Source organism: Saccostrea cucullata, unplaced genomic scaffold, assembly GCF_032062105.1.
Source record: "Saccostrea cucullata isolate Sc308-1 unplaced genomic scaffold, CSIRO_AGI_Scuc_v1 ctg388, whole genome shotgun sequence".
NCBI lineage: Eukaryota > Metazoa > Mollusca > Bivalvia > Ostreida > Ostreidae > Saccostrea > Saccostrea cuccullata.
The window spans coordinates 167,571-194,427 of record NW_026928889.1 but is presented as its reverse complement, the minus strand read 5'-3'; the positions used below and the strand labels follow the sequence as shown (position 1 = coordinate 194,427).

At 31.9% G+C, this 26,857-nt stretch overlaps 1 protein-coding gene across 1 annotated transcript in view; it reads right to left on the bottom strand.

Annotated features, from left to right (window-relative positions):
- Positions 1-196: 196 nt before the first annotated feature.
- The window catches only part of LOC134279057 (FMRFamide receptor-like), a 28,185-nt gene continuing 1,524 nt past the window's right edge, over positions 197-26,857 (bottom strand). The window contains exon 2 of the mRNA XM_062761396.1: positions 197-1,547. Coding sequence (XP_062617380.1) covers positions 411-1,547 — 1,137 coding nt within the window. The 3' untranslated portion in view covers positions 197-410. The remainder of the gene's footprint in view (positions 1,548-26,857) is intronic.

Genomic DNA, 26,857 nt, shown 5'->3' with positions numbered 1-26,857 from the left:
AAAATTGATAACATTCAATTTATAACAACAATAGATTTGTATACATTGTACAAAAATATTTTGTAACATATTTTACCCCTCTAAGAAGAACCTTTGACTTTGTTTGATAAATATAATTATATATTTTAGTATAGTTCACCTAAAGCTTGTGAACCAAGTTTCTTGAAAATTAGACCAAAATGTAATAGAAGTAGCCTTTAAAAGAAACAATCAAAGGATTCTTCAGTTAAGTAACCATGTGAATACTATTTATCTACTTGTTAATATTAATTTGCCTCAGCCTGTTAAACTATCTATGAAGTGTTTCAAAATTTTGAAGCATTCAATAATCGAAAAGAGAATATGTTTTCTACAAAATAGTGTTAAGTCGAGAAAAAAGTGAAAGAACAAGACTTAAAATGGTCATGGGATCAAGTCCAGCTCCTTAGAGTGCTCGTCCTTTCTATGTATCCCATTCTGTCACTACAGCCGAATTTCAGTCGCAGAGACTCGTACATAAAACTAAGAGATCGCTGAAAATGCTTTCCATATAACGCATACAAAAAGAAGTTCATGCTGAAACTTGTATAATACAGCAACTGCGAAATTTCTTGTATAAGGTACTGTGCCATGCTTATATTGTAAGCGTTGGAGGGGTGTAGGAGAGCAGAGATAAGAGTGGAAAGCTTGAACACATGACTTGGCAAGTTCAAAACCAAAAACGTAGTAGAGACCAAAAGTAATGTTCGTGTAACTCGCATTTGCTGTTTTGATCGAAGCGCTCTATGTTTAACGTGTTTGGCATCCCTTGGTAACAAACATGCCTTCCGTTTTTCTTGGAATTTGGCAGCTGTACATGCAACACGCATATTCATGTAAAATATTAAAGTAAACGGAATCATCATTGTACAAACAGTGTCCAGCCACGTGATAATATTGAGAAATTTGATGTATTGTAATTTGTAGGTGCATCTTGTGAATTTCTCGGAAGTGTACACATCCGTAGTCCAAGACGCGAAATTGTACAGAACTACAGAGAATATTATGAAAATAAGAACGGCTATTCTTTCTCGTACATGTGTACAGAAAAGTTTTGATCTTAAGGGATGGCAAATGGCGATATATCGCTCAGATGTAAATCCGACAACAAACCACACAGACAGGAAGCTTGACACATAGGTCAAATAGGAAATGACCTGACAGATTCTTACTGACGTCAGGATATTGTCAACAGAACCATCAAGCCAGGTGAAGAAGAGACAGATCAAGAAAACGTTATCAGTTAAGGCCAGTGCCACCAAAAACGTAGAGGAAGAGGATCGGCGAAGGTAGTTAGAGGCAAATACGGACATGGACACAAAATTACCGAAAACTCCAACGAAGACAATAATTGGGATACACACATTTCTAATACTTTTTGCAAGATTATAAATTTCCATTCCATTAACACCTGCATCTTCTGTTTTCGAGAGAGATGTATTGTCCATGTAGGTGCCTTCTGCGTATACATTGTATCTTGTTTGAAGCTGAACTGAAATGTTCACAGGATATGTGTCAGTCGTATCCATCTGCAAGAAAAAATACATAATTCAGTTGCTAATGTATTTTTATGAAACAATGGATAGTCTTAAATTAACCTTATAAACAATTTACGCGATATGTTTTTAAACTGATCTTATAAAACATATGGAGATAACAAACAGTAATCAAGATCAGAAGTCCATAAAACAATACAAAATAGGAGCAGAGCTAACAAGGTCCTCTATATTTATAAGATACGTGATTTCAAAAGTAAAATGAAGAATCGGTACAGTTTTTTGGTATATTTCAAAGTAAAAATAGAAAGATTTCACAAAATATTTACTGCAAGCGCTTTCGCCATGTTCCCATGTTGCAGTAAATGTTTTGTGATATTTTTGGTTTTTTACTTTTACATATAAGATACGTGTATATGCAAGTCGTATCCATTAGCATGAAAAACATTATTATCAGGTCATTGTTTTGTGTAAATTTTATATTGCATTGTCTAATACTGATTCTATATATTGAACAGTTTCCAGAATTGGTAAAGTAAGAAAGTACAGCCATATTAGTTTTTGTAATGAGATTGACTAGTTACATCTCGACGGCGAATTAAAAAAGAATATTAGTACATTAAATGCAGATTTAATCGCACTGAGATCTGACTTGATCGACAATAAGCATGATGAAACGAGATAATGCAGCATTGTTTCAATGGTTAAGAATAAAAAGTACTTTTTACAATATCAATATTATAAATCAACAGCAAATTTTTTTCTAAATATACAATTTACCTTTTTTTAAGTTATAAAATAAGATTACTTATGATAACTTTAAGAAATAATAAAATTAAACAAACCTTTTTTACTTGAAAAGGACACTACATATAACATAATTTCATTGTGATAAAATTATTTATGATTAGCGATGACGTAGATCAGACCTACGCCTGTCTCGTCTTCAGTGTTTATAAAGACACAGATCAGAGAAGCAGTCACTTTTCACAGAAACAAAGCCACACCTTACAGACATAAAATATAAAGTTGTGAAAAGAGACACGGCTAAAGAGAAACTCTGGTATATTTCATTCATTGCCCGTATAATGAGAACTTAACATGAGAGAAAAGTGACTGACGGATCTGAATTCAGAGAGTCGACAATGGAGGGATGCACTAAAAAGTGTTCAGGGGCCATTACTTACGACTCAGACCAAAAAATTCAACTAATTGTAAAATGAACTTGTAAACATAACTTACTTCATTCCATTTGATAGATAAATCCAATCAAATGTTAATCAGCGAGTTAAATGCACAAAATATATTTTATCAATATTTATTTTAAAAAGATTAGAAAGAATTTCGCTATATTCATTTCAGCTAACCATTCAACAAGAAAAAACACCCTGGGAAATCAAAGTAAAACAAAACAAAGAAACAGATCAAACACATGAACTCTACCTTTCTGTGTCTTCTTCTTTTACAATACTAGTATATCATACTAATTGGTTTAATTGTAATCCGAATTATTCCAAACAGAGAAAGTTATCGTTATACTTTAAGCGCAATCCATAAATGTATGAAAAATAATATTCCTTTATGTCAAGCACATCAAGTATGTAGGTTACAAATAAAAATTGCATATGTGTATTACTTATTTGATAAATATACATTAACAACAATTATTATTTAAACTTCTGATAATCGACACAGTTCTTTTTCTTTAACAACCGATTTTTTTGTTCTTGCACAAAATTCGTTAATCCTTAAGCAGAACTTGGGAAGAAAAACGCAAAGAAAAGATTTTCTTAATGTTACTTGAAATATCTCTTGAAAAGAAATTTGACAAGAAATCCATTTTAATCCATTTTAATAAACAAAGCATTGAAGTAGAATTTCATAGCAATATACTGAGTTTCAGTCAATTGTAAAGGTACATTTATAGTTTCTTTGAAATTGATTGATGAAAATTATAAAGCTTTTTGCAATTGTGGAATCGATTTTTTTAACGTTTGCAGTAAGTGCTTTCATTTCTTTCTAACTAATACATACATGGATCTCCAAAATGATTTCATATAGACAGAGTTATCTGAAAGAATGAGCCAATGCCTTTAGACCTTGGTCTACGTTTTTATCTTAATAATCTATCAACAGAAGCACAGTCGGATCGGCTACACAGGTTTACAGTTTGTATGTCTTGTAAGTATTAAAAGGTTTGATTGCTGCAAAACACGAAGCCGTGGTATTATATTATTAAGCACCTAAATTTGAAGAAAACCACATGTATCTCCTTTATTCGTATTTTTCCTTAAAATTCTTATTAGATAGAGTAAGTTTTGTGACATCTTTTTAGGTTATTTTTGTTAATTTTACCTATGGGCCTTTTAGGAAAGATTAAGAATGTGGAATTCAGAAATAATATTTCTTAACAAAGAAGTAGTTTGCAAATTAAAAAAATAATAATGATAAGAAAATGATTCCTGATCTTGTCAAAAGCATACTTTTTCATAGACTAAACGTTGATATTAAAAGAACAACACGACTTTTTGCATCAACTTATTGGAATAAAAATTCTTGCTTATGTGGAATCCATCTTTGTGAAAGAGGGAGAATAATCAAATGTTAAAACTAAAGTAGGGAAATAAAATAAGATTTCAATTTACTTGAATATCATTAAGAAAAAAATATCAAATTTAAATTTCACATAAATTAACTTAATCAATTTAAGAAAAATACCCCGTGGACCGATATATTTTTGATATTCCGTACGAAAAGCCTTCTAATCTTCTTAGTGCATATTTCACATAAAAGCTACCATTGGTTCTGCCTTTGGGTGTAGGTTGAATATTACTGGACCTCTGGAGTAAACAAAGTGAAAGAGACATGTTTATAGCATCATCTTTTATCTTTGATACAACGTTTTATAAATGATCTTTCTTTTGTTTAGGGTTCGTCTGAGACATGTTAAGAACCTCGGCTTTGCCTTACAATTAAAGATGGGCGTTTTTATCTTTGATTCCACATTTTATTGATGATCTTCGTACATGCATTTGCTTTGGGCTATAAAATAGAAATGTTTTAAGATTCATTTTCTTTGCAAAGAGTTTAATTAACTCTTATTGGTGTGAAAGATTTATATAATAAAAAGTGTCTGATCAATGATTGTACTGTCAAGGAATGCCATCAAAGCGTAGTGTCTACGTATATGTCGCATCTAGAGCACGATCTATGTAAAGATACGATCTTGAGCTAGCCTACTAGCTTAATTAATCGCTTCGTAACAAGAGCATGCATAAATCGGAATACTAAGTACATGTACCCATTTCAAAGTAAAGTTCTTCAATTTAAAATTTTCGAGCAAGATTTGAAAAATGGAGTGTTTTTCATTCATCTTTTATTAGTGATTTGAAATATTTTCGCTCGAAAGAATCTCCTTTTGTCTCTTGTTCCAAATATAAGTTCTTTTCTGATATTTAAAAAAAAAAAAAAATTTAACACTTCTCGATAAGGCTAGCATTCCATTCAAAATTATGTCAGAGATATATGTAGAATTCTACCACCAATTAACACTTTGGGTTTTGAACGCACCCTAGAGAGTATGTTGTTCACGGCATCGATAATTTAGGTTCTCTCTATAGATTTTTGTGAATTCTTTTCACTGCCATCTTTTCAATCTTCTTTTTTTATCTTTTGGTTCTTTTGTATGTAGGCTTTGAGGTGCATGGTAATGATGATTATACTGATACTTGAATAAAGAGATTGCCTTTTCAAATAGAGTATCACAAAGCACGTAGTTTTCGATGATTAGGAGTTTTTAAACAAACCTTTTTACCGTGTAAAATGAGAATGAATGCTTGTATATATTTAATGATAAACCGTTGTTGAGCTACGTATTGATCAACCCTAATTATTCTTAATTTCTCTCTCTATTCTAAAAAATGTACTGTTGTGAAAGTTGTCATGATACGGTACAACAAAGCTTAAAGTGTCTATATTCTGAAATGAAATCAGCTAATGCTATATAGTTTTGTGTTATACATAAAACTGTAGGAATATACTTTTCATTTCATGCATAAGCCATTGTATCTTGATATAATGCGTATGCAACTCTCGGGAATTTCTTCTGATATGATAAAATCTCTTTCGAGACTCTTATGATAACAGCTAATATTTGGAAAGTTCACATTGTGACGTCACATCACGCCGTAGATGTATTACATGTTGCATTTCCTTAACAAAGTCTAAATATTGCCTATTTTACCTTGTCACACGAATAAAATGATATATACTCAGCAAATAAAGAAATGCATATTCAGATTAAACATGATGATCTAAGTTTTCGGTTTAAACGTATTTTTAAATGTGATTTTAGAGTATGTTGCAATAAAAATCAAACATATCCTATGTTCCTAATTGACAAAATAAGCTGATGTCATTGACATATTCTAGAGGCATACGTCTTAACCAATCCATATGTCCTTTGCGACCTCTCAGCGCTAGTGGATTTCCAGTGTACGGACGTCGTGCACGAATACCAGCTCCTCTCAGTCTCTTGCGAAGAATTTGTGCAATTTATGCTGATTTCAGCAGTTTGTACAGCAGTTCTGAGTTTATTGCGCAGGTGCTGAAGGAGGATCTGGTGGTCCTGCCTGGGTGTCGTAACCCGCGGACGGCCAGTTCTTGATCTGTCATTCGTGTTCCTAGCTGGTGGAGACGTACGTTTAACTGCTGCAATGCCGATTGATGCACGCCAAATGCAGTGCAACTTTCTGTTGCGCATCTCCGGTTTGCATCATTGTTAGAGCCTTCTTGCGTTCATCTTTGTTTAGGCATGGCACTGCAGCTTCAACATTGCAATGAAAGAAAAATAGGTTTAATGGGAGTGTTTATTGTTTCTCTAAATCCAAAATTTTATTCAAATCAGATATCCAATTTACAAGAAATCATGCAAAACACTGTTTTAATAAACATGATAAATCAAGGGAAATAATTTAACAATCGGGGTCTAAAAGCCCATGTTGTACTTTAAATAGGTCAAAGGTATCCAATGATAAAAAGGATAGTTGTGCCATATACTTTTTCGAAATTTCTTTGAAGAGCTAAACAATATGCGTTTCTTTTTGTTGTTGAGTATATACATGTATATAAATATAAGAAATAAAATATCATTTTTAGAGTTCCATTGGGAATGATATGAATACGTGATCAAATAGACCATAAAGCCCTTCGGGTGTTATAGAATTTGATCACGTGACCGACTTTTTGTCATATCCAAATAAAACTCTAAAAATAATATCTTATCTCTTAAATGATTTCATTTTTACGTCGAAACCGATTTAAAATCAGTTACAGTATGGAGACAAACTAATGTTTCTTATTTCAACATTTTCAGTGTTAACTAAGACATGAAATACAATTTCAATTAGTTCATTTATTATAAGTAGTGCCTTTATTATTATCAAGATAAACAAATAATTAAGAATTGGTGTCATCTGACAGTGCTTATAATCTAAATAGTAAAAGAAAATTCTCATAAATTCACACTTAAATTTTTTTGTGTTTTACAGTTTGTATAATATTTATAAATAAATGATATAATTATATATTCAAAACACAATCTTCTTATCCCACCATGTCCACAGCAGTACAAAATAACAGTTTTTGCTTATGTAACATTATTATATTGAATGAATTACACAAAAAGATAACTTTAATGTCTTTTTGTTTAAATTTTCGGTTGTATAGGTGCAAGATACTTTTTTCTGTTTAAAATGTGACCATGCATCACATGACAAGGTTGAATTTATTCTTTTGTTTACTGAAGACATTTCAATAATTTTTTCGAGATTGATCAAAACCACGAAATTATGCGAGCGAGAAAGAAGGCAGAAAATCTACTTATAATGAACATAAAGAGGAAAGTTATCACTTATTTATTATCTGTCAGTAAAACTTAACAAAATTACCGTTTAAAATGAGTTTTTCACCTCTTTAACAAGCTATGTCAGTTTATTCCAAACATTTCAAAACAAAATTTATATTTTGCTTAAGTTAAAAACAAGTGTCATTTTAGTGGAATGAATGATATTTTGAGTTAAAGAGCTTGATTTTAGAGAGTAAACATCTCAATCTCTTTGTCTGCCATGAAGCCAAACAATTTTTCTGGGAGAAGTAATGTATTGTGCGAATCCGTATTAATATCCTTTTTACTATCTGTTAAAGATAATATAAAGGAAAATGAATTTAGAAAACGTGACAACTTAATTTCATTTTATTTTGTTTACGTGACACCCACACTTTCTCCCTTCTTCTTTCAGGCTGTAGCAGTTTTTTGTTTTTTTGTTGTAGACACCAACATTTTTTTTTGGTAAAGTGTGAAGTGTCATAAGGGGGAATTGCCATACGATTCTCGGACATGATTTATAGATCCACGGTCACACCATCTGATACATACTGTGTAAAAAAAGTAATAAGTAGCAGGGGTTAAATAAATCTTGTTTGTCTCATGCAGTACAAAAAATAAAGTTTAACTGGATCTTGCCAAGAAAGAAAAAACGTGGTCACCCTCATTTTGAGAAGTTTCATTCTTTATAATGCTTACACTGTAGATACTAAACAAGTCGTATACAAGTTCTTCACGAAAAATGATATTACAATATACTCAAATGCGCACCTTTTTTGAATATGTTTTACGCTATGAATATGTTCTACCTAAAAGACAAATTGATTTATTTCTAACAATGGGCTTATTTTCTCTTTGATATATAGATAATGATTTTGTTGCACCAGTTGTCAATGTATAGAAGGATGGGAAACGATCAATTATCGTATCACGTTCTATCCGCGTTTATTTGATCAACATATTATTTGCTTAAGGTTCGGATATAGTTTTTTAGCATTGACTAATTATCTTAATTACACACTGAGAGGTAAAATTCCATTTAAGAGTTTTTATGACCTTCCCAGTCCAGAGTAAGGGAATGAGAATTAACCTTGAAATCACAATGGATGTATGTTTCTGATGTTTAGCAGGCTGTAGAAACAGTTTGATGCCACCAGGTAATAGAATTATCATTAGGGAAGAAAAGGAGGTATAAAAATTGGCAAATATCCATTCCATATGTTGATAATAATTGGCAAATATCCATTCCATATGTTGATAATAACAAAATGTCTTCAAAACATATGGACCGTCACAATACTTCAGTGGAGGACTTGAGCTGTGATCGGAAAGTCACTAGTTCGAATCCCGGCCACGATTAAAGTCGATTCAAATAGATTTATACTAACTGTTCCTTTGCCAATGCAAGCGTTCAACACTTTGTAATGTAAGTTATAAATCTTTTGGGTGAAAAAATAAAAACCGAGGGCCCGTTTCATAGAAGGCGTTGGCACAAGAAATATTTACTGCCCAATGACTTTGACTGCCGAGTAAAGGTTGGAACATTTTTGGTTTATAACGTCTCTACATGAGTCGAAAATTTCAAACTGGACGTAAAACAGCATACATTCAATCAAATCAATCAATCAATGGTAACTCAAATTTTTGTAAAAATAAATCCGTAATAGGCTTTATAAATAGTGAATAGTCGTATATATGAGATAATAAATTAAATTTTCAGGTCCGCTTTTGTTTTAATTTCTTGTACATCTTAGAGATCACTCGCATGAATTTACGTCCATTCATTCTTTAAGTAGAGACAACAAATGCATAGATGTTATCTTAGATGTTTCCACATTGATTGAACAAGACTTAAAATTAATCCTAATGAACAAGAAGAATATTTTGAACTGAGAGACTTTATATAGATTTTTGTTAATGAGATCTCAACTTTGATAAATAGATTATACACTTAATTATTAATGAACAAAATGAAATATCTACAGTTTCGTCATCATCCTCATAAACACTGATGAAAATAACACGCCTATTATTTAATTTTACGTTCAAACACGAACAAAATTCTTCGATTTATTATTCTTTTCCAAATATATTGGCCTTCACTAAATAACATCAATACATACATACCTGGTATATTTAACTTATATTTAAGTTACATATAATGTAGTCATGAAAGCTTGAGTAAAATTCTTTTCAAAACTGAATTCATATTGATATGTAGACTTATACCCCATTCATACGACATGATTTGCATACCTCAGTATATTTTACACATGAGTAAATTTACTCACATGTGCAATTTTTGTCGTATGAACTGATATACTCATATGTAAATTCTGCACAGTTGAGTAAATTTACACCTGGTCAGGACTAGGTGCAAATTAACTTTTGCATACACTTTGTAGCAAATTATTAGTTCATGTGTGTAAATTGTGTCGCAAATTTACTTATGGATGTATTCTGTTTTGTTTATTTCATAAATTTCCATTTTAAGTGTTGTTTCGATTGTTTATGCATTGGCGTGCAAATATCAGTCTGTAAACATGGTGGCTAGATTGATTGTATATTGTTTAACGTCCCTCTCGAGAATTTTTCACTCATCACTTGCCGGTGGAGAGCTGCGAATTTTGTCCTATACTCGGCACTTAGGGCCATTGAGCAGGGAGAGATCTTTTTCATGCCAGCACCTACTGCACCTACTGCGACACGGGACCTCGGTTTATATACGGTCTCATCCGAAGGACCGGTCTCCACGTCCAAAAATGGGATTCGAACCCGCGACGTAAGGATCAACTCCTTACTTGGCGACACTATAGTAGACGCTTTAACCACTGCGCCACGCGGGCGACTTGGTGGCTAGAAAGCAAAACTATTAAACAAGGAGCCATTATCCTCTCCGAAATAAATTTTCAAATTTGCAAAAGCGAGGGTATCTTGCATCTTTTCTGGCAAACCTATGTTTATGTCTCTAAAGATATAGCTGTGGTCGCAAACAAGTGCCCTGTAGGATCAATAAGTAGTGTCCTTACTGTTCAAGTTCTCTTCTTGGGAATTTTCCGGAGCAATGATAGGAACATGCATTCCATCAATCGCTCGTGCCCCATTACTGTGTAGGTCTTGATGACTTTCTTCTACCTCTCTCTGTATTTAATTCAGGCAAGCTGCTCATATAAATGTTGTTACAGGAATTTCAAGTAGTGAAAATAAGCATTCGTAAGTAACCTACTTGGCACCTGATCTCATCATGAATGTCCAGCTAGGGGGTTCATGTTAATTTCCTTTTAACATATTTGTATTGTTCAAAGATTTTTGAGTTTGATCACTGTTAGATTTTTTAGATCCTTTTCATTATACAATGTATTGAAAAAATAATTATTATAATTATTATAATACTATTATTCAAGCAGTTGTTTTTAATGGCATCGCACACTTGATGTACTGTAGATTTCCCAACAGCAAAGAAATTTTTAAATGGTCCTATTTCTGCCGAAAACGTCAAATAATAGATCGCAAGTCCCGTTTTCTTTACACCCAATGGCTCTTCTACAATCTTTGGGACGGAAGCCAAAGCATTTTCCAACAATAAAGCAATATGAGCTGTGTTTTTGAGAAAATTATTTTGCTATTAAAATGTGTTATTATGATTAATTTGTATATAATTTAAACCCTTATTATAAAACCAAAATAAAAGTTTTAAAGTATTTCAGAAGAAATGTTTCTGTACAGTCGAATACATATAGCATTATATAAGAAATCAATAATGCACAAGACGACAATAATGTCATTTTGCTTCAATTAAAGCTTATACAAAGTTCTTTCAGCGCAAATATGAAAACTGTAGTTTATAAATGTTAAATGTTCTATTTTTCTATCATTGAAAAAGTTGACAACAAAAATTTGCCATGTCAATCTTGCAGCTCATATTGATAATTTTAATAATTTTTCCTTCTTCGTGTGTATATTCTTATACCATTCTTTCTCCTTTAAGTCATTAATTAAGTTGTACCAAGAAATCAGTGGAACTGACCCTCCCCTAGTTTTTTTGAGGAAGATTTAAAAGTTAGTCTTATACCCAAACAATAAGGAAATACCCCTTTTCTCTAAAAAAAAATCACAATTGTGAATCTGTCCATGTCCTTAGTTTATATGAAAATATATTACTTACAGCACATAAATCTCGTCTGAACGCATTGCAAATTAACTTTTACATACGTGTGTAGATTTACTTATATGTAAATTTGCACACATAAGTAAATTTTCGTCGTATGAATGGGGTATTAGATTTGTCATTGTCGCTAATAATAAGGGGGCGCCGCACAGCAAATGAAAATTCTTTATTTACTTTTTACTGAAAACAGGAAGCTTCAATTTTTGAAATATACTAATCAACATGGATGTATCAATTTGCGAGAAAAAAGCAAAAATAGAAATTATAATCTCTAAAAAGTATTCCCTTGAATTGGAAACAACACATAGTTATTTACAAATTTATTTAAGTTATTAAGGACAGACCGAATGAGATATTTTCCAACGTAGAAGCCTCGTTAGCAGGAAATAATCTGTCTACCGATTAGAGACAGCTGTATAAGATAATTACCAAACAAGATTTGTATCTGAGTCATTATTGATAGATAGAACAATATCGTGATATAAACAGCATTGTAAACGTGATAGTATGCTTAACCTTTGATGTTTATTCAAATCACAAACATGACGAAAACAAACTAGACTAAATAATCTCCATGCCTATGTTAATTGAAGTCTAAACAGGTAGATATACATGTCTCTTTCATATTTGGTCATCCTACTAGAAAAAGACGTTCACGATAATTTAATTACGAAGCTTTTTGATAAACGTGATGAATTTCAGCTTTCAATCGTCAATTTCCCTTGCTTTTGCAGCAATATACCTCTATGACCCGCAAACGGGGTTTATAAGCAAAATTGATACGCAATATTTAGAACATGATCTACGCATGAACTATAATATCTTAAACAAGGTTCATAATTCACAAACAAGTTGAAAAAAATCACATCTTGTTTAAAGTCATAATTTAAACAGGAGGCCCAGGGGCCACAGCGCTCACCTGAGTACATCGGCTAGAAAAAAAGCACATATCAGATCAGAACTGAAAGTTTACTGGGGGCTTGAATTTTAACCCCCCAGGGGGTCATGATTTGAACAAATTAGAATCTACACTACCTGAGGATGATTCCATTTAAATAGAAAAATATCACTAATCATGGCTTTGAAGTACTTGAAAAGAAGATTTTAAAAGGTTTCCCTATATATCCCTATGTAAAATTTTGGTCGGCCATTTTGGTCCCACCCTAGCCCCAGGGGTCATGATTTGAACAAACTTGAATCTACACTACCTGAGGATGATTCCACATGGGTTTCATCTTTCCTGGCCCAGTGGTTCTTGAGAAGAAGATTTTTGAAGATTTTTCCTATATATTCCTCTGTAAAACTTTGGTCGACCGGTTTGGCCCCACCCTAGCCCCAGGGGTCATGATTTGAACAAACTTGAATCTACACTACCTGAGGATAATTCCACATGAGTTTCATCTTTCTTGGCCCAGTGGTTCTTGAGAAGAAGATTTTTAAAGATTTGTTCTATATATTTCTATCTAAAACTTTGGTCGGCCATTTTGGCCCCACCCTAGCCCCAGGGTTCATGATTTGAACAAAATTGAATCTACACTACCTGAGGATGATTCCACATGAGTTTCATCTTTCCTGGCCCAGTGGTTCTTGAGAAGAAGATTTTTAAAGATTTTTCCTATATATTCCTATGTAAAACTTTGATCGGCCATTTTGGCCCCACCCTAGCCCCAGGGGTCATGATTTGTACAAATTTGAATCGACAATGACAACAACGACAGACAACGGACAAATTTTGATCAGAAAAGCTCACTTGAGCCTTCGGGTCAGGTGAGCTAAAAAAGTTCTAAATCGTCGATTCGATGATGTTAGCAAATGCATTCTATCATTAAATCAACTGCTGACAGATGTTTTTTCATACTCAAGGCCATTATTTTTAAACCGACCTCCATGTCACCTGATCCCACCTCTAATGTTTTAGACGTTTGTGTGTGTGTGTGCTCTGCTCGAAGAATTGAATTGTTTAACGAACTTTTGAGTTTGAACTTGAGCTTACTAACTGTCAAAAAAAAAAAATTGGTCGTACAGTGTAGAATCTCATTTGGAATTCTTTACATTACTGATTTCATAATGCATGTATACGAGGGTTGTCCAAAAAGTTCGTGGACAATGACGTTTTTGTGAAAATAAATGGTTCTGTATAAATCTGTTGTATACAAAAAATTTTCTTATGAAAAAACAAGTCAGAATGATTCAATTTTTTATTTATAGTACGTAATAATTTTGTAAATCTTTTGTATCTTTATCTTTATCTGTATCTTTAAAGATCGCAGATTGTGCGCACGGATCAAGGTTAAAATGACAAAAACTCTGATATAAAGTGTTTGGATTAAAATTATTATTTTCTATATAAAACAAGTCAAAAATTAATAAAAATTTTATGCAACACAGATGAAGAGGCTATAAACATTTTATGATATCTTAAATATCCCTTACTATATAGACAGTGCAAATACTAAACAAAAACCCTAACAAATATGTGTCAAAACTCGACAGAAAAAGCGACGTCGCCCGTCCGAACAGGGCAGCGTCCGATAAAAAAAATTTTTAATACGTTTGAAACGACGTAAGAGACAAAATATTTCTTAAAACAACTCAAAATTTATGAAATATATTTAGTGTATCGATTTGAGATTAGTATATACGATTTTTCAACGGTTTGTTCAAATTCAAAGACACTACACGAATTTAAAAACACATATAGTTTACTGGAAATGGAGATTTCTATTCATGACATTGTTATAAATCTAGCGCAGCATGACTGGGCTGTGCAGTTTGTGTATACAGACTATTTATATAGATGACACTCGTAAATTTTTGTGCATTGGTTTGAATTTTAAAAATTAAATAAATTATAATCTATACTTAAAGATTATTGCTAGCACTTGGAAGTGCGTTGTTGCTCCTTCAAAAGAAATGTATGTGTGTCCACGAACATGTGTTAAGTCAAAATCCAAATGTTTGACGTTATAATGAAATTAGCTTAACGTCAGACTGGTCCGTGCACACAATCTGCGGTCTTTAAAGACCCCGATTTTTACAAAAATATTAAGTTTCATGAATAAAAATTAAATCATTCTGACTTGGTTTTTCATAAAAAATATTTTGATATACAATAGATGCATATAGAACCATCTATTTTAACAAAAACGTTATTGTCCACGAACTTTTTGATTAAAATCGCTTACTTACGTATTACTCATTTCGCAAAGAACGAGGGGGTCGCCACATGCAGATTCAGAAACGCAATATTCTGAAAAAACGAATGTATACTAAAGCTATTAGGTGGATAAGGAGGAAACAGTCATAGAAAAAGTTAATGAAAAGGTATTCCCGTATTCCTATGGAAACACTATTTAATTATCTAATAGATATATTGAGGATAGAAGGAACGATAGGTGACAGTTACCAACGTAAAACTCCATGAACAGGAAAATGTGTCTTCTGTTATCAAAGAAAGCTATATATCGTATAATTCAATATCTCATCAAGAAATGTATCATAATTGGCAAATAAAGTCATATTATGATATAAAAAATATCTGTTTATTCATTAAAGATATGTTATTTGAATTTCATAAAGTAAAACAAAAAATTACACTTAATTATTTTCAAACGATAAATCACATTATCTTCAATAATGGGTCGGTTTCAATATTATGAGCAACACCAGGTAATTAAAGGTGAAAATATTTTTCTCACCAAAAATCACAAATCTTGCTTTATCTATGTTAATTGCTATTTATTCAATTCTTGTAAACAAATATCTCTAGTCCTATTTCTGTTCAATTTGCCATTTGTTCAGTGTTTCCAAACACAACAACAATTTTTTTTCCTGTACTTGAAACAAAATTTGAATTATTATATTTCTTTGTTTAGAAAAAGATAAAATTAATTCCAATTCAGACATTTGACTTCATGCAGCAATTATATTTTACCACTGATAATCAAGAGCTAAAATCACGTGTGAGAAATCTTATTGCCTCCACATCTTCATCATTATAAAGGGCATTCCCCTGTTCCCTTGCAATTCCTTGAGAGAAAATTGCCTGGGGAATTATGGTATGATTGAACCCTTTATGATTCCTTTGTATTGCAATATTACAAAATTCAACCCTGCTATCGATAATGACCATCAATGTCTCTCGAGCGAGGGCTCTATAATTCTCATGTTTTTATATATTGCATTCATCAACCATTAAATGACAGGTTGTTTGCAAATCAATTTGGCTTAAACTTATATAATTACACAATCTATAACATCCTACGTTTCCAATCTCTCTCTCTCTCTCTTGAAATTAAATTTTTTTTTTGATAACTTTAAATTTTTTTTGAAAACAATTTGAAAACTAACTTTTACATTATTGAAATGAAAACAGCTAGATATATAACAATCAAGCAATACTTACAGTTTGGAATTGTAATTTTTAGTGAAGTTTGGATGTAAAATATTAATATTTAAAGGTTGACGTTACCAACAAAATTACAAAGGTTTTACTCTAAGCCAACAATGAAATTGATTTGAAAGTTACTTTTGTGTATACTCACGCGAATAAAAAACATGGTGAACGTCCCGCTGAAGTTATGTCACAAGGAAACTACAGACTGGTATAGGCATCAAGAAATTCAATTATTGAGTAGAATTTCGGCGCTTTTCAACTCGCAAAAGTAATTATGAGGAATATTTTTATTTCAGCGTGAATTATTGCTCTATAAATTACACAGATTTGCAAGAAGGCATAGTTTTCATGAAGAGCGCTTAATGAAATATGTTATGTGACAAGTCCGTATGATTAACACACCAATAACTCATAAAAATATTCCTTTATTGTTGATGAATTTGCAAGTAGATAATGCATGAATAGTGCTCTCTTAACGGTTAGTGAAAACATGTTTGAGATAGCAAAAAATTCTCTCATAGTATTAATAACAGTATTCATGAACGGTAATTAATGAATTAGAGGGGTATATTACTTACCGTCCCGTCATATGTTTTCGTGGTACATACGTTTTCGTGGTATTTTTTATTTTTAGGAATAATCCCACAATGCGAGATCGAAATGACGTCATATTTGCTATTAATAAAGGGGAACCCTGTGCATGTTTTATGACCAAATGTTAAACCTTTTTGCCTTTGCCAAAATAAAATATAGCGAGTGAGTTATCCATAGTTCGCAAATTTGACAATTTGCATAATATACGCTTATTCATCGTGTTTTGAACTAGAATACCAAACTTACAAACTAATAGCCGGGGATCCTGCATATCATCGTCTGTTAACCATTCAAACAGCTACCGGTCATGTGACAATAATTTGGAATTTCCCACTTTTGATATTTTTTCTACGGTGATCTAGTAACGTCATTTTTTACATAATTTTCACAAAAAATGTCGGGGGGGTTAAAAAGTTATATGATAAAAAAAATATTGTGCCATTGATAATTAATTGAATTAAACATTTAATTTCTTCAAATATACATGGAATTTATATTTTAAAACATGAAACATTCAAATAAAGGTTTACAAAATTACTTCTAGGCCACTCTTGAGAAAGAGAAATTTTTTACATTATTTAGCAATACAGCTTAGGCACGCCTAGACAGATGTGGTCTTAATTAATAACAAATAAATTACCATGTCAAATAATGTAATAAGTTTGTCAAGTAACTAGTATTTTTGACACTGTAAAATTTATAAGAATTTTGCCCAACTAGATTTCCATAGTTTACTTGTTTTATAAATACCACGAAAACATATGACGTCAGCAAAAAAATCGAAAAAGCAACTATGCAAGAATTCAATGACCTTCTGAACAAATAACAAATGATATGTGAGTTAAATCATTTTAGAATAAGGAGAATTATTGTTTGTATATGTGATAAATAGCAAACATCTCAATTATTCAGTCTTGAAGCACTTTATTACAAATTAACCGTAATGCCACGAAAACTCATGAGTCGAGGGTATCACTTTGTGAGTTCAGTGACATTTAAGAGTGTTTTTGAATGACTTAACTGCTGATTTTTAGAACCTCGCAAATGAGCTGATTTCAAACTGTGTCGTTGCCTTTTCAGATTAACTACATTAGGCTTTCCATTCAGAGTCATAAAAAGGTCAAGCAGAAAATTGATACTTGATACCATATCTGTTCTCCGTAAAGTATATGGTATTGTATAGAATGATTATAATTTTATGACAACGAAATGGCTAACAAATATTAAATGGCATCGCTTTTTTAAAGAATTATGCTTATCGCATGCATGTGTCATATTTTTACTGCATTCTAATACTAATGCTGTTTATAGGATTCTCTAGTAAGTCATAACTTTAAACAATTCTCATTCTATGCATCTGAATGACATTTAATAATCATTGACTGTCAAAAATCAGCATTCATATTAAATTGCATTAACTTCCGTAAAATTCATTGGATTTTGATCTTTTCATACCACATGATGCAATGTTCAGATGAGAACGTAACTCACTCGAATTTCTGGACCATGTTGACTGAAAAAGCATTGTTGAGTGAATAAGACTCTGCTAAAATTGAAATGGGGAAGGAGATGGAAAGGATATAAATCTCAAACAGAGTATTAACTCTGATACCCATAAATTTTGCAATCAAAATTGATTCCACTAAATACCAAAATTCTCATGCAAATATTGGATAAAAACCGGAAATTAACAAATTAAATTGTCACACTTTAAATTTTTATTAATATAGCATCTATTGATAAATGTATTATTTCTGTTGTAATCAATTAAACATCTTCTTTATTAATAAAACAAATCTAATAGAACAAGAAAAAGAGAGAAATTTTACCAAAAAATGAGGTACTGTAGATTCTTTATTTTTCGAGAGTACTTATTATCGCAAATGGGCTCTTCAACGTCAAATCCCGAGAATTATTATTCGCGAATGGACGATTGGTAAAGATATTTTACTTTAAGTTAGATTTCAGCACCATAAAAATAAAGGCGAGTAATTTTATTTCGCGTGTGGTGCTTCTCGCAAAATTACGCAATAATAAATTACACGCGTTTATTTAGGAATCTACAGTATATGATTTTGTTTAATATTGGTAGAAGATCGGCACTGTATCAAGAAAATGCGAAAAAAATAAAAACTCAGCATTAAACGGAACATATGGTCCAAGCTTCATACAAAAAATGCCTATATATCTTTATTTAGACAACAGTTGAAATACACGCGTTAAAAGTTTTACATCTGGTACTAAGACCATAAAATGATAGCAAACTTACCGAGTAAGTCGATACACAAATCTGTCTGATTTCTGAAAATTTTTTGTTAAATTCAAGTATCTAAAAATATTCAGATAAAAGATCCTCTTTTATATAAAAAAAACCCCACTCAAGATATTCAAAATCTAATTGAATATATATGTATAATCTTAGTTAATTTAAATTATACTCTGACGTTGAATATTCTAATTCAAATCTGTTTAAACAGACATTTTTATTTTTAAAAAGATTGTTCTTAAAGCATCTCATATGGCATGTTTTGAAACCCCAATTACGATTATTCAACGTAACAGCTTTCTAACTTTTCCCCTCTGCAAAACGGTAAATTATCCAATATTTTGAAATGCAATGAATTGATATACAACATGAGCAGGAAAATTATGGGGACTTGCAAAGAGTAAAAATAAAAATCCTTTTTTCGTTTCTCTAATCCTTACTTTAAACGCAGTTCAATATTGCTTTTCAAGTACATTTGTTTCATTAGTAAAAATAACACTGAAGAAGAAATGTATTATATATATAGATCTGTATTTTACTATTTATATGGATAGCCCCCCCCCCCCCCCCCCCCCCCCCCCCACCCCTTCCCCTGAGAAACCTGAACCTTTTTTATACCCCCGCTTGAAAAGCGGAAGGGTAACCGTATTAGTTATTTGAATGTCCGGCCGTCCGGCTGTCCGTCCGTTTGTTACGCTTTGGGGTACCCATCTCTTATCCGCAACTCTCCCATACCACTGAATGAATTTGATGAAACTTTCATAGAATCTTTATTACATATTGCCATTGTGCACCTCCTATCTTAATTTTTGATCTGACACATATTTTGGGTTTCCCACGACAAAACATGGACACTCTCATTATGTTCATATGGGAGGCGGGGCTTATCATTTAGTGAGCTGATTGCTCACAGTACCTAGATTTTTTAAACTGAAGCCTGTAAAGCAGAATAAACGTATATAAACACCTTTGTCAATGCCAATAGCAAAATACGAACTTAAAAATTATGAATATAAGTACTCTAAATTAAAAACAAAATAACATTTTAAAGAAATCTAAAAGAAATTAGTTTAATGCTTCTCAGACTTTCAGCATAGCAGAATTTGATATATGTGTAACGAGAGGGGAGAAAATCCAGCGAACCAGACCGGGATTCCTACATAACCATAAAATAGTTTGTCAAAAGGTCACCTCTTTTCAAGATTACAAGTGTACGATACAGAAACTTGCTAAAGCTGTATTTCATAACATACTGGACGAAGATTATTTATGTTCAAAAAGTCCAAATTTAAAATACAGAATGAAATGCTTTGCAAATTTCATGAATGTGTCGTTAATATGATCATCGAAAAAAAGGTAGAATTATTGAGCGTACAGACACACGCTTTTTTGATTAACGTGCAAACAAATATCTGAAAGTACTTTGCAAGATAAATATACTGTCATTAGTCAGTTTCCAATAACACAATATAATGTACTGATATCTTTTCTTTAAGATTTCTTGAATCCTAAACATGCTTATTATATGCTGGTATATGCTTGTTTATGGACTCATAATGATAAAAAGATGATAACTAAGGCTTCGCATAACAGATATGTAAAGTTAGCTACTAGTAACTGGCTACTAGTAGCTGGCTACGACAAGTGGGTAAAGTTGGCTACTAGTAGCTGGCTACGAGAAGTAAGTAAAGTTAGCTACTAGTAACTGGCTACTAGTAGCTGGCTACGAGAAGTAAGTAAAGTTAGCTACTAGTAACTGGCTACTAGTAGCTGGCTACGAGAAGTACGTAAAGTTGGCTACTAGTAACTGGCTACTAGTAAATGACTTGAACCTTCTAGTACCTTTTGTTTAAAATTAGGCTATTTTGGGAGACAAATCTTGATATTCTTGAAGTAGCTGGATTTTTACACCGCTGATATCAACTGATATTGCTGATAAAAAAAATCTCTGAGCTTTTCTACATGATCTGGCACTGAACTTACCAAGATATCGATAGTAATAAACTCAGCTACTAGTACCTTTTGTTTAAATTTAGGCTATTTTGGGAGACAAATCTTGATATTCTTGAAGTAGCTGGATTTCAACACCGCTGATATCCACTGATATTGTTGATAATAACAATTTCTGAGGTTTTCCACATGATCTGACACTGAAGTTACCGAGATATATGTAGTAATGAACTCAGCTACTAGTACCTTTTGTTTAAATTTATGCTATTTTGGGAGACAAATCTTAATATTCTTGAAGTATCTGGATTTTTTCACCGCTGATATCAACTGATATTGTTGATAAAAACATTCTCTGAGCTTTTCCACATGATCTGGTGCTGATGTCACCAAGATATCTTTAGTAATAAACTCAGCTACTAGTACCTTTTGTTTAAAATTGTGCAATTTTGGGAGACAAACTTTAATATTCTTGAAGTAGCTGGATTTATACATCACTGATATCAACTGATATTGTTGTTAAAAACAATCTCTTAGTCATTCCAGATGATCTGGCACTAAAGTTACCAAGATATCGTCAGCAATAAACTCAGCTACTAGTACCTTTTGTTTAAAATTATGCTAGTTTGGGAAAAAAATTGCATAATTTTAAACAAAAGGTACTAGTAGCTGAGTTTATTAATAACGATATCTTGGAAACTTTAGTGCCAGATCATGTGGAAAAGCTCAGAGATTGTTTTTATCAACAATATCAGTGGATATCAGCGGTGTCAAAATGCAGCTACCTCTATAATATCAACATTTGTCTCCCAAAATTGCATAATTTTAAACAAAAGGTACTAGTAGCTGAGTTTATTAATAACGATATCTTGGTAACTTTAGTGCCAGATCATGTGGAAAAGCTCAGAGATTGTTTTTATCAACAATATCAGTGGATATCAGCGGTGTCAAAATGCAGCTACCTCTATAATATCAACATTTGTCTCCCAAAATTGCATAATTTTAAACAAAAGGTACTAGTAGCTGAGTTTATTAATAACGATATCTTGGTAACTTTTGTGCCAGATCATGTGAAAAAGTTCAGAGATTGTTTTTATCAACAATATCAGTGGATATCAGAGGTGTCAAAATGCAGCTACTTCTGGAATATCAACATTTGTCTCCCAAAATTGCATAACTTTAAACAAAAGGTACTAGTAGCTGAGTTTATTAATAACGATATCTTGGTACCTTTAGTGCAGATATTGTGGAAAAGCTCAGAAATTGTTTTTATCAACAATATCAGTGGATATCAGCGGTGTCAAAATGCAGCTACCTCTATAATATCAACATTTGTCTCCCAAAATTGCATAATTTTAAACAAAAGGTACTAGTAGCTGAGTTTATTAATAACGATATATTGGTAACTTTAGTGCCAGATCATGTGAAAAAGCTCAGAGATTGTTTTTATCAACAATATCAGTGGATATCAGCGGTGTAAATATCCAGCTACTTCTGGAATATCAACTTTTGTCTCACAAAATTGCATAATTTTAAACAAAAGGTACTAGTAGCTGAGTTTATTACTAACGATATCTCAGTAACTTTACTGACAGATCATGTGGAAAATTTTAGAGATTGCTTTTATCAACAATATCAGTTGATATCTGCGGTTTAAATATCCAGCTACTTCCGGAATATCTGGATTTGTCTCCAAAAATTGCATAATTTTAAACAAAAGGTACTAGTAGCTGAGTTTATTTTTAACGATATCTTAGTAACTTTACTGACAGATCATGTGGAAAAGCTCAGAGATTGTTTTTATCAACAATATCAGTGGATATCAGCGGTGTAAAAATCCAGTTACTTGTCTTGGTAACTTTAGTGCCAGATAATTTCTCCCAAATTAGCATAATTTAATACAAAAGGTACTAGAATGTTCAAGTCAGTTATTGGTAGTCAGTTACTAATAGCCAACTTTACTTACTTATCGTAACCAGCTACTAGTAGCTAACTTTACCATTTGTCGTAGCCAGCTACTAGAAGCCAGTTACTAGTAGCCAACTTTACTTACTTCTCGTAGCCAGCTACTAGTAGCTAACTTTACCACTTGTCGTAGCCAGCTACTAGTAGCCAGTTACTAGTAGCTAACTTTACATATCTTCGCATAACATATTTTATTGTAAATTGTACGCTGAATATTCTCTGCACTTTTCGGATGTTCAGTTCCTATTAAATCTTAAACAAATGAAGCATTTTCAAATTTTCTTATCATAATGCAATCCAATCCTAAGACTATGTATTTATTAAGTCTTAGATACAGTAGGTTTTAATTATTATTATATAAAGAGACTTATACCCTGCTTGAAAACTGTAATCTGAGTGTTTTCGTGCTTCTTGTTCTGACTTTACATGTAATGTTAAAGTAATTTGCTTGAAGTGCTTGAAGTAGAATATGATCAAGATTTCACACAGCCGAACTAGATCAATAATACATGTACAAAAAATATCGTTATCTTTGCATTTGGAAAAGCTTGTTATACATATATAAATGTTCATCATAATTTAAAATGTATCCATTTTCTGCGAGAAACAGATATTAAAGAATGAAACCAAGAACTTAACATGTATTTATTTTAACTGCTTAATGACTAAATTTATTAAAAGTATAACATATTCTTCAGGCGACGGATGAAAACTAACCGATTTTACAAACAATAACTAGGGGGTTAGAATTCAAAGAAGGGGAAATACTGCCGAATCCAAAATAAAGCTTGGGAAAGAATTAAAAAGATACCCGAACCTACTTTGGTTTCTGCTTTTTCTTCCACTAGGACATTTTAAAATCCGCTTGGTAGGCGTGGATTTCCGGAGATAATCCATAACTGGTTTCCATTTATAATTGAGAATCTAATAAATCTACTGTTGCCTTTTGCTATTCCTTTGAGAGTTTATATCTCTTAATGATTATGAACCATGTAAGATTGAGACTTTGTTCCAACATGTTTAAATGCAATAATCCAAGCTTTCTAAACAAACATATACAAATTTATGTAGGCATTTTTTTAAAATCATGATTTCAGACGATTTTTTAATTTCTTCGGCAAGAAGATGGCCTAGAAAACATTTTCCTTATTCCTACTACGAAATCTACTCTAAAAATAAAGGAGGGAAAAATCATTATCCTGCAAATACATTAAGTATAATAACATTTTTAATATTATCATTGCATTAAATTTAGTTCTCTTCCTTAAGGGGCATCGACCCTCCGAGAAGACAGATAACTTTCAAAGTACAAAATGAATACTACTTATTGTTTTCTTTATAAGAGTTACTTATTGAAACCTTTAAGTAATCAGTTCGATGAAATCTAACGTATGATGGCAACATTACCTTCTATTTCTTTTGCGATTTTTTTCCCCAAATTGTTTTATTATATTTAACCAAAATAAAATATAAATCAAATTTCAAAGACTTACAAAATGAATAAGTTGTTTTTTTTAAGGACCATTTTCAGAATCTTTTAATGTTTCAAGACCAAATGCGGAATTTTCATTAGCATTGCAGTTTTTAACATGAAGAAATATTTAGAAGAAATTTTACTCCTCCTCACAGATGTTTTTTTTTTCCTTACAACCACAAACAAAATTTTGATATTCTGACAAAGGAAGCAGTGCTTTATGTTTTTTTCTAACATGATTTTAATAGGAATGATTCTTAGTATTATTTTCATATACACCTCATATTTCATATTTTATGTTGTGATAATAAATCGTTACTCTTTCTGTTTTCTATGTTGAAATTTCTTCATTAATGTAATTTCCGAAAAAATAAGCAGCTCTTCATACTTCAAACTATCCAATGTTATTTTTTGTTCATGAAAATCATTATTAGAAATTAAAAAAAAAATCTCAGTTAAATTTATACCAGAGGGTCAGGATCCCTTAAGGAAGGTCAAACATAAAAAGTATCATTAATTGTAAGTTTTCCACTTAAATCTTATTCAATTAATGAATTATGTCCCCATAATCGAATATTCGGGGGGCACATAGTTTTGTTCCCCTGTCCGTCCATCCGCCTGTCTGTCTGTTTGTATGTTTGTTTGCATAACTTTTGAGTGGATGGGCTATGCCTTTCGTATTTCAAATGTGTATTCCTTGGGACAAGACCTTTCGGGGGGGGGGGGTTTCAACCAAATTTGACCCCTTGACCTTTGATTTTGACCACCTTTTAAAAAAAATTCCAAAGTTTTACTTTGGGCCAAAACATCTGAACTGTTGGTGCAAGGGTAAAAATATTTTGACCTTTTGACCTTGACGTTAGAATCTGACCCAATTTTAAAAACATTAACCTTGGCCATAACTTTCGAAAACTAAAAGAAAATGGTTTTTCATATTTCACAGATGTACGTATTCCTTGTTACAAGACTTCTCTTCGAGTACCAACAAATTTTACCTTTAGACCTTGACCTATTGACTTTGACAATGCATTTGAAAAACCAACTCTCGCCACAAGTTGCAATATACAGGGGCATTAGTGTTTCATAAATATACATCTTGTTTGTTATAGTTTTGGACATAATTACTATGATATGAATACTATACTCAAGGAAAAAAAGCATTGGATTATTTGTGCATCTATTGTTTTGTATGAAAATATTTCTCGGACGAAATCTGTTTAGCATACATTCAATAGCAATTTAGTGTTATTTATTACATGCAATATCTTGTCTGATATGTATTACAATTTTACAGTTTCGAAAAAAGTATATGTATATAGCAGTGTGATATACTAGTAGCTTTTATTGCATCCATTTATTGTATCTTTGCAATTACCAACCGCGATCAGTTCATTTCAAGTTATTTATTAAAAATATAAATCGGTAGATTTTTTTCGGAATCGTATGTCAATGCAACGTGAATGCGAATAGCACCAGAGCATGTAACCGTAAGCAAAAGTGACAGAAACTTGATTTCTACGTTGAAAATGCACAAAGTATATGAAAAAGAGATAACAGAATTGCATATAGAAGAAAAAATTGTAGAAAAATATTGATATTGCAAAATTCGTATTGGACAGAGTCCGTGATAGTAATCAAATTATATAAAAATATAAGATTACAATTTCTTCTGTTAGGATATTTTATTTTGAATATGTAAAATGTAAGAATTGAAAATTTATGCATGATGTTGAAACGATTACACTTACGTTTTTATGCATCATGCTAAATTTTTATACGCTAGAGACTAAATTGAGGAAAGGTTGCAAACCAATTTAATTATCACGCTTACTTCATGAAGCTTTTTATCAGATTAAAACAACATTTTAAAGATAACAAAAATCTTTTTCAAAAGATTACATAAATACAAATATAATCGTTTAGATTTTAATGCTCCAATCAAATTATCATCAGGAAGAAATGGAACAAAAACAAGATGTATTATTGGTTCATCAACTCCAAAGACTCCCCATATTGTTTTATGTGCCTTGTAAAATGCAAAGTAATATCAATGCTTCGTCTGAAATCGGTATTAATATGTTAAAACTGTCAAAAGATTCATTCAAGGAATCTATGCACATAGAACTACGTTAGCTTAATTAATCTTCAAATATAATACCGTAGATTTTTCTAGCTTTAGTTCAGTATTTGTAATGACATTAACTATTTTTAATGTTTAAAAGGAAATAATCTCGGATGCAAGAACACGCTCTACGTAGGGCAAATACTGAAACAAGGCAAGCTATTGATAAAGAAGTTGATGAAACTAGGAAAACACACAGTCTTGTTTGAAGTCGTCATGTTTTTGGTCCATACAATGACCTTGTCAGCAAATACAACCCATCATGGACTCAAATGTACAAAATGAATTACAGCGTTTCCCGATCATTATCAGAAACAGATGTGAAGAGTCGACAGGATGAGCTCGCTTTTCGAATTCCATATCACCTGGTCCTACCTCTGACGTTTTTGGTAGTTCTATGTTTGCTCTGTGGTAGTCTATTTTTGGTAGTCTATGTTTTCCGATTTTTATTGGTTTAGGCCTAATGAGCTTTGAGCTTGAATATTGTTCGTTATTTCCAAATATTTAATCTATGTTGAAACATTAGG